General features: G+C 44.3%; 2 protein-coding genes across 2 annotated transcripts in view; both read right to left on the bottom strand.

Annotated features, from left to right (window-relative positions):
- The window catches only part of LOC148333052 (1,4-alpha-glucan-branching enzyme-like), a 123,120-nt gene that overhangs the window by 43,733 nt on the left and 67,859 nt on the right, over positions 1–11,528 (bottom strand). The window lies entirely within an intron of this gene.
- Positions 794–11,517, bottom strand: mtus2b (microtubule associated tumor suppressor candidate 2b). The gene is given in 13 exon segments (XM_088301022.1): positions 794–2,850; positions 3,191–3,291; positions 3,411–3,530; positions 4,001–4,099; positions 4,270–4,343; positions 4,407–4,512; positions 4,595–4,809; positions 5,125–5,191; positions 7,224–7,393; positions 8,250–8,333; positions 9,796–9,948; positions 10,001–10,178; positions 10,264–11,517. Coding segments are annotated over 13 exon segments (2,829 nt in total). The 3' UTR covers positions 794–2,642.

Raw genomic sequence — 11,528 nt, 5'->3', positions numbered from 1 at the left:
AATTTCTTTTCTAATGTTCCCTGAGTGAGTTTTGAGGCATCATGATCAGAGGAGGGGGGGGGGCACCTAATATACAAGACATACATTTGGAGGCATGTTGAGACCCACAAATAGATGATTTATCTGTCAGAAGAACAAAGGTGAGTGCTTCTCATGGTGCTCAGTCCCCAATTTAGTGGTAACCCTTTCGAAAATTGTTAAACGTCATTAAAGTTTGGATAGTTTCTGTGATTTTGCCATTTAAAGCTCAATGTTGAAGTAAAATGAACAGTGTTGTTTTATTTTATAACAACTAACCACATAACTCCCAAATACAAATTGTGTCATTTGAAGCATTTATTTGCAGAAAATTCAAAATCCCAAAATAGTTCTTTTTAGTCTCTTATTTCTTTCCCGGAGCAGTATGTAACATTTTGGTTTAATATTGACCACGGTTAACTCGTGTTTTGGGCGATACATTCAAATTCCTGTAAATGCAGATATCCATTTTAGTTGACAGTAATGATGATATTCTGCAATCTGCGATGGAAATAAAATTATAAAGGCTAATTCCTGTCCAAGCATAGTATCGTAAATGTGCAAATAAATAGCACCTTGATTGGTTTCTAAAATATTGGACTTTGCACAGACAATAAAAGCACTTATTAAACATTATCCATTTGCGGGCACATTTATACCCTATCTGGGCTTATGTTTGATCTATTTCATATATATATATATATATATATATATATTTTTTTTTTTAAAAAGCTTATATCGATAAATGTGTATTAAAGGAGTTATCCACAGTTCGTATTTTCCTGTTGTGATTTAATACTAGATACTAGCGTACAAAGAGCAAACATGTACAGCGGCGACAACAGAAATATTTGCGAACACTTGCAGTTTGGTTGGAGGACCAAAGAGACAAAGACATATAAAATGTTCTCCAAAATAAATCACAAAAAACGCACAAGGACATGCTTTTCACACAACAACTCCCTAAATACAATCTTCAGAAATGTAAACAAAGACTTAACAAATCGAGGCTGTCAGTGACGGCGGACAAGAATCATTTTAAAGATGATTTGGACCACGCTGAGATGAAAAAAGAGGAACATGATTTTATTACGGAATATTATGAGGTTGAAGTCATGATATAACGAACGCAAGAGGGCCGGAATCAAGTCAACAAAGAACTAAGTTGGAATTTGACTGGTTAACGGAGCGGTTGTGGGAATTCCCACGCCAACAAACGCAACACGACGACTTCAGTCGAAACGCAAGTATACGGTTTTTTTTTGTCCGTAATATTGCAACTTTACTCTTCATACTAAAAAGGTAACATTCGTATTATATTCCAACTTTATTTCCCTAATATAACTTATTTTCAGACACAATTGTAAGTTTACAGGTCGGTCAAAATAGTTGTGCAAAATTAAAACTATTGTACCAGTGTATTAAAATGTATTCCTAAAATATGAGAAATATGAAATATTTAAATTAGATTTTTTTTTTCATCATACTTTTGGAACATAAATCTTGTAATAGTTCAACTTAAAAAAAAAAGGTTTTCCCGTACCGTTTCAACTATTTTTCATTTCAGTTTGGTCCTCATAGCTCTTTGTAGCACAAAGCAAAATTTTCTAAAACATTTCCTTATTTCAAAAGTCAACTGGCCTATTGTAATGCAAAAATTCTCCTCCCTGCTTTCATATAGTCATTCTTTCAAATATTATTCCTGAAAAGTATTTTTTTTATTTTTTTTTTTACAAAATGACTGTGAACACATTATTTTTAAAGAAATAAAATCTGGAATTTTATCGGCTCTCTGTATATTTAAATGATGAACCCAATTTGAATTTAAAATCTGTTTTTTCCCCTTCACATATTGGAAAGACAAAAGAGCTGATCTTACCTTGCCTTTCAATATTTGTCAGGTAGCTCAAGCCTTATTTTACTGAGTATCCAGGTCAGAAAAAAATTGTGTCCCACTTTCCTCACTCACTTCCATTTGCTGTTCTCTGGTTATCATCACAATCGTCTTGGCTTTGCTATCTCGCCACCCTTTCTCGGGTCAAAACGCAACAAAACATTAAAAATACCCGTGTTCCTGTGGACATGAGAAGCAACTGAAGGATCCCTGGTTCAATTCCTGTGTTCGGCAGCATGGGCATACGACCTTTGAGCAAGGCACCCGTCCGGCCATTTGTTTTCTATACTGCTGGTCCTCATTAGGGTCCAAGGGAGTTGGACTCCATGCTAGGTGAATCCATGAGTAATTGAGGGGGGTTAAAGTACTGTCATTGATGCCACAAGATGGCAGCAAAGGACCACTTTTGTCCAAATGAAGATCCTCAACTCACTTCAATGGTTCCTTGGCTCCAAGAGGCCACCAGATGGAAGCTGCCCAGTTCCCCTCAATTGTTATTAATGCTTTGTTAAAAGCAAAGTTTGGTCCTTGGAGGAGGTTGCTGGTGGAAGAAAATGGACCGCATAGATTGCGTCATTCGGCATGTTCGTCATCCGTCGCGCTGGATGACAAATGAAGGTAAAATGAGAACGTCAGTGCGTCTTTTGTTCAAGTTGCCGTGTCTTAAAAAAAAAAAAAAAATCAATCGCACTCCTGAGTGTAGCTTGCAGGAAGTGTGGGCTTGCAACGGTCACTGGTGGTAGGAGTGCGGGCGGGCGGGCGAGCCGGGCAGAGAGGGCGGCCGGTGGACGGGCGAGCCGCTGGGCGACATGCGAGGGCTGAGCTCGCCCGTCTGCAGACGCCACAGCAGCTCCTCGTTGGTGCGACTCAGGCGCTTCTTCTCCGTGCTCTCCTTCTCCACGTGCACCTGCAGGTTGGCGTTCTCTTCCGACAGTTGCCTGCCACGCGCACAAGATGTTAGCGTTAGCATGCACAGCTAACTGCAATGGAGCCATTTGCATTTGTCATCGGAAGTTATTCCGGTAAAATTAGAATTTACTTGCATAATTCTGGCAATTTTCGTTATAATATTTTTGGAGTATATTTTTTAGGACTTTTTTACTCACTCTATAAGGATATTATTCTGGGAAAATATTTTTTTCCCTTGTAATATTTGTAGCAAAAGTACTTGAGCAACTTTAGTTCCTCCGAGATTTAGCGCAACTTTATTTTCTGAGTTGGCGAGCGGCGTCTGTTCACGAGGCCGTTAGCTTTCCCATCCCGTTAGCGCGGGCCCACCTGGACACGGCGAGGTTCTTGTCGATGCGTTCCTTCAGGTCCTCGTTCTGCTGCTGCAACACTTGCACTCGCTCCTCCAGGTGAACGTTCTTTTCAGCCTGCTCAAAAACACAAGGCCAGAGCGTGTGCAACTTTAAATTCTTCAAATGATAACATGAACCTTTCACGAAAAAAATTGTTTCTTGTATGGCCAAAGCAAATCAGAAAATTCAAATCCTACTATTTTCTCCAGCTCGGTGATCTTCAAGTCCTGCTGATGGATTTGTTGGTTCTTCATCTCCAGAACCTCCTTGAGGCTCTTCAGGTCCTCCTCGATGTGTTTGTATGGCGCCAAAGCGTCCTGCAAATACCACGTCGCCGAGGTCATTTTACTGCAAAGCATTTTTTTCTCGTCTTATTGACAAATGTTGTCCTGTCGAGCTTTGCGGTTCCACTCTCACCCTGTGGGTGGCGGTAATGAGCATCACAACGCGGGTGCCCAACTGTCATTCAATCGAAACTTTCATTTTGATCTCAAACAGGCCCGGATTGGCCATTTGGGGGGATGGGAATTTTCCTGCCAGGCCATTTGTTAGGATTCGGATTTGCCACAACATTTTGTTGTGTGTGAAGTTCTTTACGTAGGTGTCGTTGAGTCGATCGTGAACTTATTAGGGAATGGTGAGCTATTTCGATTGATACATTTATAAGGTTATAATTATACAACTTCATTAAAACGCTGCAAATTAACGTGGGTCGATCTGAGCCATTTAATGAGTCCCACTCCGGCATTGTCCTGAAACACAACGTATGAAATACTTTTTGTCTCACCACGATCTGGTCGTCGGTGCTCTTGCGGAGGGCTTCCTCGAAGCGTTTGGCTCGGTCCCTCAGGCTCCTGTTCTGGAAGGTCAGCATGTCCACCTGGTCCTAGTTCGGCAAGATATTCATTAGAAAGATAAATATTGTTTTAGTTGGTATTTGTGTAAAAAGTTGTGAGAACTACTCAATTAAGACGTAAACATTTAGAATCCCGTTCAGTTCTACGCTGCCACATCCAATATGGCGGCGCCTATGAAGCTCATGTTTGTGGCTCTAACCTGTAAGGACAATCTAATCTTCTCAAACTCCTCCTCCAGAGACTTCCTCTGCTGCTCGTGGGCCATCTTCAGATCTGACACAACACGTCATATCAGATTTATTTTCTCGTTTTGTGTTGAACGTGTCGAGTGCCTACTTTTCACGGTCCGGGCGTGCTCCTCCCGCAAGGTGGTCAGCGTGTCGTTGTGCGACGCCTCCATCTCCACCAGGGAGGCCTCGTGGTTCTCGTTCATCTCCTCCATCTGGTGCGAGGAGCACAAGGAATAATCATGAAATTCTCAGGGGCGTGCAGAAGGCGGGCATCCGATATAAAAATGTGCTCACCTGTTCCTGCTGCTGCAGCCTGAGGTCGTCCAGTTGGGCGCGCTGGAGGGCCCTCAGGCTGCGCGTGTCGGCCGAGTGTTGCGTCCTCAGCCGCTCCTCCAGCGCTCCCAGCTGGACCTGCTGCTCGGCGCGCAGGGCCCTGAGCTCCGCCTCGAAACGCCGCTCCAGCTCCTGCTTCTCCCGCTGCAGCTGCTCCCAGTGGGACACGCTGAAAGCTACAAACACACGGCAGGTAAGTGAACAGATTTGACTGCAGCCATACAACTTTGAATCACGCTAGGGCCAAATGAAAAAAAAATTTAAATGGAGTTAGCCCACTCTTGTTCTCAGTCAGAAATCCAAACAACCTTCCAAATATGACTCCTTCTCGTGGCTGCAAGGAGCATAAGTGATGACATCAGAGTTAAATGTTAGAAGCGAGGCCAAGATGTGACGCTAAAAAGAGCATGAGAAATAACAAGCTCCAAAATGTGGACGAAAGGATTCAAAATGAAATAAATGACGTTAGCGAGCGAACGCATTCCACTTACCCACTTCATCCCTGATCCTGGCGAGCTCCTGGGACAGTTCCCCTTCCCTCACAGCTGCACTCTCGCTCTGCAACAAAGCACAGGCACAAGCATTTCGTTTTTAACCACTTACTCATGACTCAAAAGTCAAAGAACGTCCAGCTTATGACCTCACAGGAGCTATATTTGCTTTCTTACTCGTCATCATCGAAACCCCCCACAGCCAACCCCTCCCCCCGCGCGACCTCACCCCGCCGTTAACGCCCTGCCGCCCGCTGACTGCGCTCTCTGGAGAGTCATGTGACCTCCATCTTGATCCTCCCAGTCCCGTCCTCGCCATGGCAACATCATCCTTTGACGAGGACACGACGGCTCCCGATTGATTTCTTTGTGAATGAATGAATGAATTTCCTTCGAAAACGTAAAATACGCTTCACCGGGTCATGGTTCCTTTTACTATTTGGCAAATTAATGACATTTTTCTTCATTTCTGACACTTTTGGGTAATTAAAAAGGCCCTGGGTCAAATTGACCCGCTAGTGTTAGAGAAACTAATGAGGGTTAGCCCAAGATCAAAAGTAGGGAGCATTATAATAAATGTTTTCATCAATTTTGTATGACAAAGGGCAGAGAAGAGAACGTGAAGAAGTCATCACAAGATTGCTGCTATCTTTGCTCGCCAGATGCTTGAATAACTCTCCCATTTTGCTGCGGGTCAAACAGACCCATGTTAATGTAATCTACATTTTTTTTACATCAAAATTTTGGGTGTGCCTTTTGTGTGCGTATTTTTTGTCATTAAATAGTTTTTATTCAAATAATATTTATACTTTTCATGACTCGACATTAAAAAAAAAAACTAGTCAAATTGACCCATTTATTGAATTTTTCCCACTTGTCTTACAAGTTTTTAAGAATTTTTTTTATGAAATTTGGAAATAAAACTGAGTGATAGCCTGATTTTTTAAATTTAATTAATTCTTTATTATTATTTAAACTTTTTATTCCATATGTTCCCATTATTTGATGCTATTTTAATTTTTTTGTATTGCCTGAGCAGAGATAACTTGCTAAAAAGTGGCCAGAAATGTCCAATTCATACAATTTCTTTCTTTACAAATATTATACACACACATATGTCCACAATATTCCAAATATGCCACACACACACACACACACACGACTTAAAAACCCACACACATTATTTTACCACGATTCAACACACAAGTGTTTGGTAATGCTTTCCAATCCAAGTGGCCAAACAGGAGGGTTAAGACTCATTAGCATAACTTCATTAAGAGCGAGTCGAGCAGCAATCCAGCAAACCGGACCGTCGAGAAAGACGAGCAAGGCTTTGACTCAGCACAATCTCAAAACAAAAAAACGAGAAGCATGCACGCACACTCGCAATCACACATTCGTCAAGGGATTTTCCACCTGCTGACTTTACCGTGCCCTCCAGACAAGGCGGCCGAGAACAGCGATGGCCCATACGCGCTAGCAGGCTGCAGCATCCCTCGGCCGGCAGAAAGATGCAGAATGAGGAGGGAGGAGGGAGGAGGGAGGGTAAGCCTCACCTCGGCTGCTCTCATCTGGAACAAAGACTGGCTCAGCCCCGCTCACCAGAGCACGCCCAGTTTTTCTTTCCTTAACCCTTTAAACCCCCACGAAGAGGCCACAAATTGCAAAAGCGAAAACACACACACACGCACACACACGCAGCCATTCCTTTTGCATCTACCGGGGATGGATGAAATAAAACAGTGGTTCCAACTATTTACGATAGAAAAATAATTTTAAATGCCAATCTTAAAGTACAGTAGCATAGTAGGCCTAGATGTCCATCAAAAAAAGGCAAAGGCTTTACAATCAACCAAAGGAACGATGCACAACAGCAACTGGTGAAAATCCAGGAATAAAAAACATTGTTGACATTCAAATCCTCCGTGAATGACTCGCAACCAGTCTGTTGTTTGTCTATATGTGCTCTGCCATTAACTGGCGACCAGTCCAGGGTGAACCCGGCTTCTCTTGCCCACACTCACTGCGAGCCAAAAGAGGACAAGCGCTAATGAGAACTGATGTGTGGCCCGTGCCGCCATCTTGCGTGTGGCACGTACCTTGTGGCAGAAATGTTGCGTGGTGATGGAGAAGACGCTCATGCACAGCGAGGCCTTCTTCAGCTGCGCCTCCAGGCTGTGTAGCTGACGGGCTTGCTGCTCACAACGTTCCCTCAGTAGCTTGATGAGCGCCCGGTCCACTTCCTGCGACGACCCGGATCGCCCGCGCACTGCGACAATGCAGGATGTAGAAAAGCGTTCATGTTTTAGCGCTGCGAGGTCATCAGGTGTGCAAAAACGGTCCCATTTATTACTAATTATTTCATTTAAATAGAAAAAGTTGATTCTATCTACGTCAGAGACAGTATAGAAGACGCTAAATGATGAGGGCGGCCATTTTGTCTTGTACTGCCACTTGCTGTCGACCGAAAATGACATCATAGTGCCTACGGGCTCAGGAAACAATCATCACAGCTTACCTGTTTTCAGGTTTAGGTCATGTGACCTTCGCAAGCTGAGCCCTGAGGCACGATGATGTCATTTTTAGTCGACAGGAAGTGGCAGTATAAAACAAAATGGCCGCCCTCTGAAATGGATAAAATCAGGTCGATTTTGCATCTTAATTCATATTCTACAAATGCAATATTATCATTTATTATGATACATCTATTATAATCGGTCTTGATTTATTGTACTATTTCAACGTCACTCAACAAATTGTCAACTAATCTCATATGACCTCAGTCATTGATTTATTTTCCCTCTTCTGGTCTTCCACGTGTGTGACTGTTAGTCCTCGAAAGGCTGACGTGTGCTGTGCTCAAGTCATGCAGCAGAAGAACTGTCGCTGCTGGAGTCAGTTGCCATGGCAACAGTGGGCAGGCGGCCTGGCTCTGGTAATGAAGTGCATGCCCAAGATGGATGATGATGATGGAAAAAACGCCTGCGAGTCGCTGTGGACCAACGCCCCCCCCCCCCCCCTCACAATACATGTTGCAAACAGTAAATGTGACACCCCCCCCCCCCCCCACCCCCCCACACACACAGTATCGACAGTCGAGTGCAACATGAGCTGGAGGGACTCACCGGGGGAATGTGGCTTGGGCGAGACCACCGCACATCTTTTAGGGGAGGACGCCTCGGACTCCTTCAGCGTCTCTTTCCTCCAAGCTGCAAAAAATAAACACAAATCATTGAATTTGGAGCTTCTAGAAATGATTTTTTATTATTATTATTTTTTTTTAATACGACCCTTGTGAGGAGAAGCGGCTCACGTAAGGGATGGACAAGTGGATAATAAAAGTATTTTGCGATCGTTGTAATAATCATAACAACAACGTGTCTATACATGTCGTCGCTGCTGTTTTTCACCAAAAATTTCCAGTAAAAGAACAAAAACATCTTAATTATTCATCAATCATTAGCAAGAAAAATGTTCAATTATTTAACAGTCATAAAACGCTGGAGGCCCGACGTGTGCTCCCTGCAACAATCCAGCAGGGAGCGTGCTGTGCAGTGTGCTGACAGTCTTCTGTTCGGCATAATCGGAAGGAAATGGAGTCGACTGGAGACAATGAACACGCCGCACAGTCACTTTTTTTTTTTTCTTAAAGTAAAAATTATTTTCCATGCCCATTCCCTAAAAACAATCCCTCATTGTCCCGGTTACGCCCCAAATTTTGCATAACTGCAAGATTCAAAGCAGCCCGAAGGCCTACTATCAATAGCTTGAAAATTCGCAAGACTAATTGCACTTGTCTGGTTCTGACCCACTTTTATATTCAATAGAGTGCGCATTCAAGTTCTGAACATCCGATTCAAGCGCAGCATTTTGGGAAAAGCTAAATTAGCTAACATCAAATAGTCTAGTTTGATATGAGCTAACTATAGTTTGATAATTGCTAAACCAAAGCTTTAAAGTTATTAACCAAAGTTAATTTGACAATTAATTGAGCTATAACGTGAATTGTCAGCTATTATTAGCAGTAACAACAGAAGAGCACAGTTCAATAAAAGTTCATCTATGCTAATGCTATAAAATCATTAGTTAGCTACTACGATTCTGGCGTTAGCTATTATCAACATATCAAAATAAATCAAGTTAATATTAATTATCATTAGCTAAAGAAAATTGTGACGCAAAGAAAAGACACACAAATGCTACTAGAAATTTTTTGTCCGTCGCTTTAAAACCATAAAGACAGGAAGAGATAAACTTCATAGTTTAGCTAGCTAATAGCTGGCTAAATATTAACCTAGCATAATGATGGTTGTGTATTGAGTTAACAATTTAAAAACTAATTGTGGATGAGTAAGTACTACTCCACGTAGAGTTACGGATGGCAAAGTGGGCTGAGTAAAATTGTAAAACTTGACTTCTGACTTGCCAAGTACGGGTAATGATGATGACGCTAGCTAGCTAGAAATTAAGGAATGTGGCCTGTTCAAATGTTGCCACAGCAACTTGAGATTTGGAGGTCAAGACTCGAGACTTATTTTAACCTCTGGCTAATCATAATTTAAGATAAAGATCTAACCTTGGTTGAAATCAACAAAAGCTAAAACACAATTATTACAATATACCGTCAAGATCTTCATCAATTTGGCAGTTTTTAACGGCATCCAAACTTACTCTGTGACGTTCGGCAAGTATTGCCGTCACTGGACATGGACGACAAGCTCCTTATGATGCCTGCGGTCACTCTGGCAGGAGGAAGCGCGAAGAAGCCCGGAGGACGAAGACCAGACTGGCCGGATTTAAGCAGGAGGTTCCTGGAGGAGGTTTCTGGAAAAGGCGAAAACGATTCAAGTAGCCACAGGTGAGCAACCAAAAACACCTGGAAGGCCTCTCACCTGAAGCTTCCTGGTAGCTGTGAGTTCCGGGTTGGCCGAGCACCGTTGACGTCGACTTTGGACTCGCTTGCGGAACTCGTGTTTTGGCTGTGGGTTGTCTGGTGACAGCGCCCAGCCCTAACTGAGGCCTCGCACATCTGGGGGAGCGGTAGACGCTGGTTCCTGGAGAGGTGTGCTGCTGGAAAAGTGTTTTAGACATCAGTCGATCGTCAGCATCAAAGTTTAGATCCGGGGTCTTCGATCTTACCTCCGGTGGACATTTGCCAGGGATGTCCTCGTGAGGACCACTGCTGGCTTTCAACCCGGACGAACAATGTCCAGACATGTCCTGTCTGAACTTGTCGATGATCAAGGAGCCAAGAACTGGTGAGTCTTTAGCTAGAGGTCCGACTTTCAGATCTGTATGCGCTGGCATACCTGAGTAGGACGACTGTTTTGAGTGGGCGCCTTCGGGTGGCGTGTCGGTACCAAGAAACTTTCCTGGTGGATTCTTTCGAACGCAGGTGATGATTTTAGGACGGACATTTTTGGGCTTTGGCGGAGACGAGGACCTCCTGGCGTCAGAGTCTTTCTGCAGAGGAGCGACAGGTTTGGGGATCGCACTACCCAGACTGGTTTTGGGCGTCCGGGCGCTCTGCCCCTTGGCCGGAGAGGCAGGGGGTTGCTTCCTGGGGGACGAAGGTGTCACCGGGCGACTCGAGCTTCCCCACGGCTTCCTTCTCTCCAGACTGGAGGAACAAGAGACGTTCTCGAAGGAGGTCTTTGCGGAATTCTTGGTGTAATTTTCAAAGGACAACTGCTTTTTGAAGGTGTGCTCAAAGGAGGGCTGCTTCTTAAAACTCCTCTCGAAAGAGTTGTGTTTCTTCAAGGAGTTATCAAAGGAGCCTTGTTTCTTGACGACTTTGGGCTGTGTGACTTTCGTTTTGCGAGGGCTGCCGCTCTCGTCCGCTTGTGCGCTTTTCTCGGTTGTAACGTTTCTGATGGGTGACGTCTTGTGATTGGCGGCTCCCTTCATGGCTTTATTCTTCTGGTTATTGTTCCTGTTGTGCTCGTGGGCTTCTGACGCAAGATCCTTGGTGGAGTTCAAGTTGAGATCCACCCAGGAATCGAGAATTTTCTCTGGGTTTTCCGACCCGGAAGGCAAAGTCTTGCCCTTGTTGTCCACGTCAGTCTCAGTTGCTGGTGCTTGTGCAGTCGTGCTGCTCGAAGGCGGCTGAGCCTTGCTGCGCTCCCTCAGCCCCACAAAATCCTCGCCGTCCTCCAGCATGTAGGCCTCCAGCTCCTGACACTCCAACATCTCAAACTCCGCCAACTCCGGGTCGTCGCACTGGGAGTCCGGTCCCCAGTTGCCCACCTTGTCACGCTCGGACGGGGCGTCGCTTCCGGCTGCACCGCTGCCACCGCCGCCCTCATGATCTGTCCTGATGTCGTTGGCGTTCCCGTCGGCCGGGGTGTCCTTTGCCACATTGTTGTTCCGCAGCGGCACCGCTCTCTCGCACATTTCGGACGCCG

The sequence above is a fragment of the Idiotropiscis lumnitzeri genome, chromosome 7 (assembly GCF_059441095.1).
Source record: "Idiotropiscis lumnitzeri isolate Australia: NSW breed Sydney's pygmy pipehorse chromosome 7, RoL_Ilum_1.0, whole genome shotgun sequence".
Classification (NCBI taxonomy): domain Eukaryota; kingdom Metazoa; phylum Chordata; class Actinopteri; order Syngnathiformes; family Syngnathidae; genus Idiotropiscis; species Idiotropiscis lumnitzeri.
Note: the sequence above shows the minus strand (reverse complement) of the source record. Positions and strands in the feature narration are given on the sequence as shown.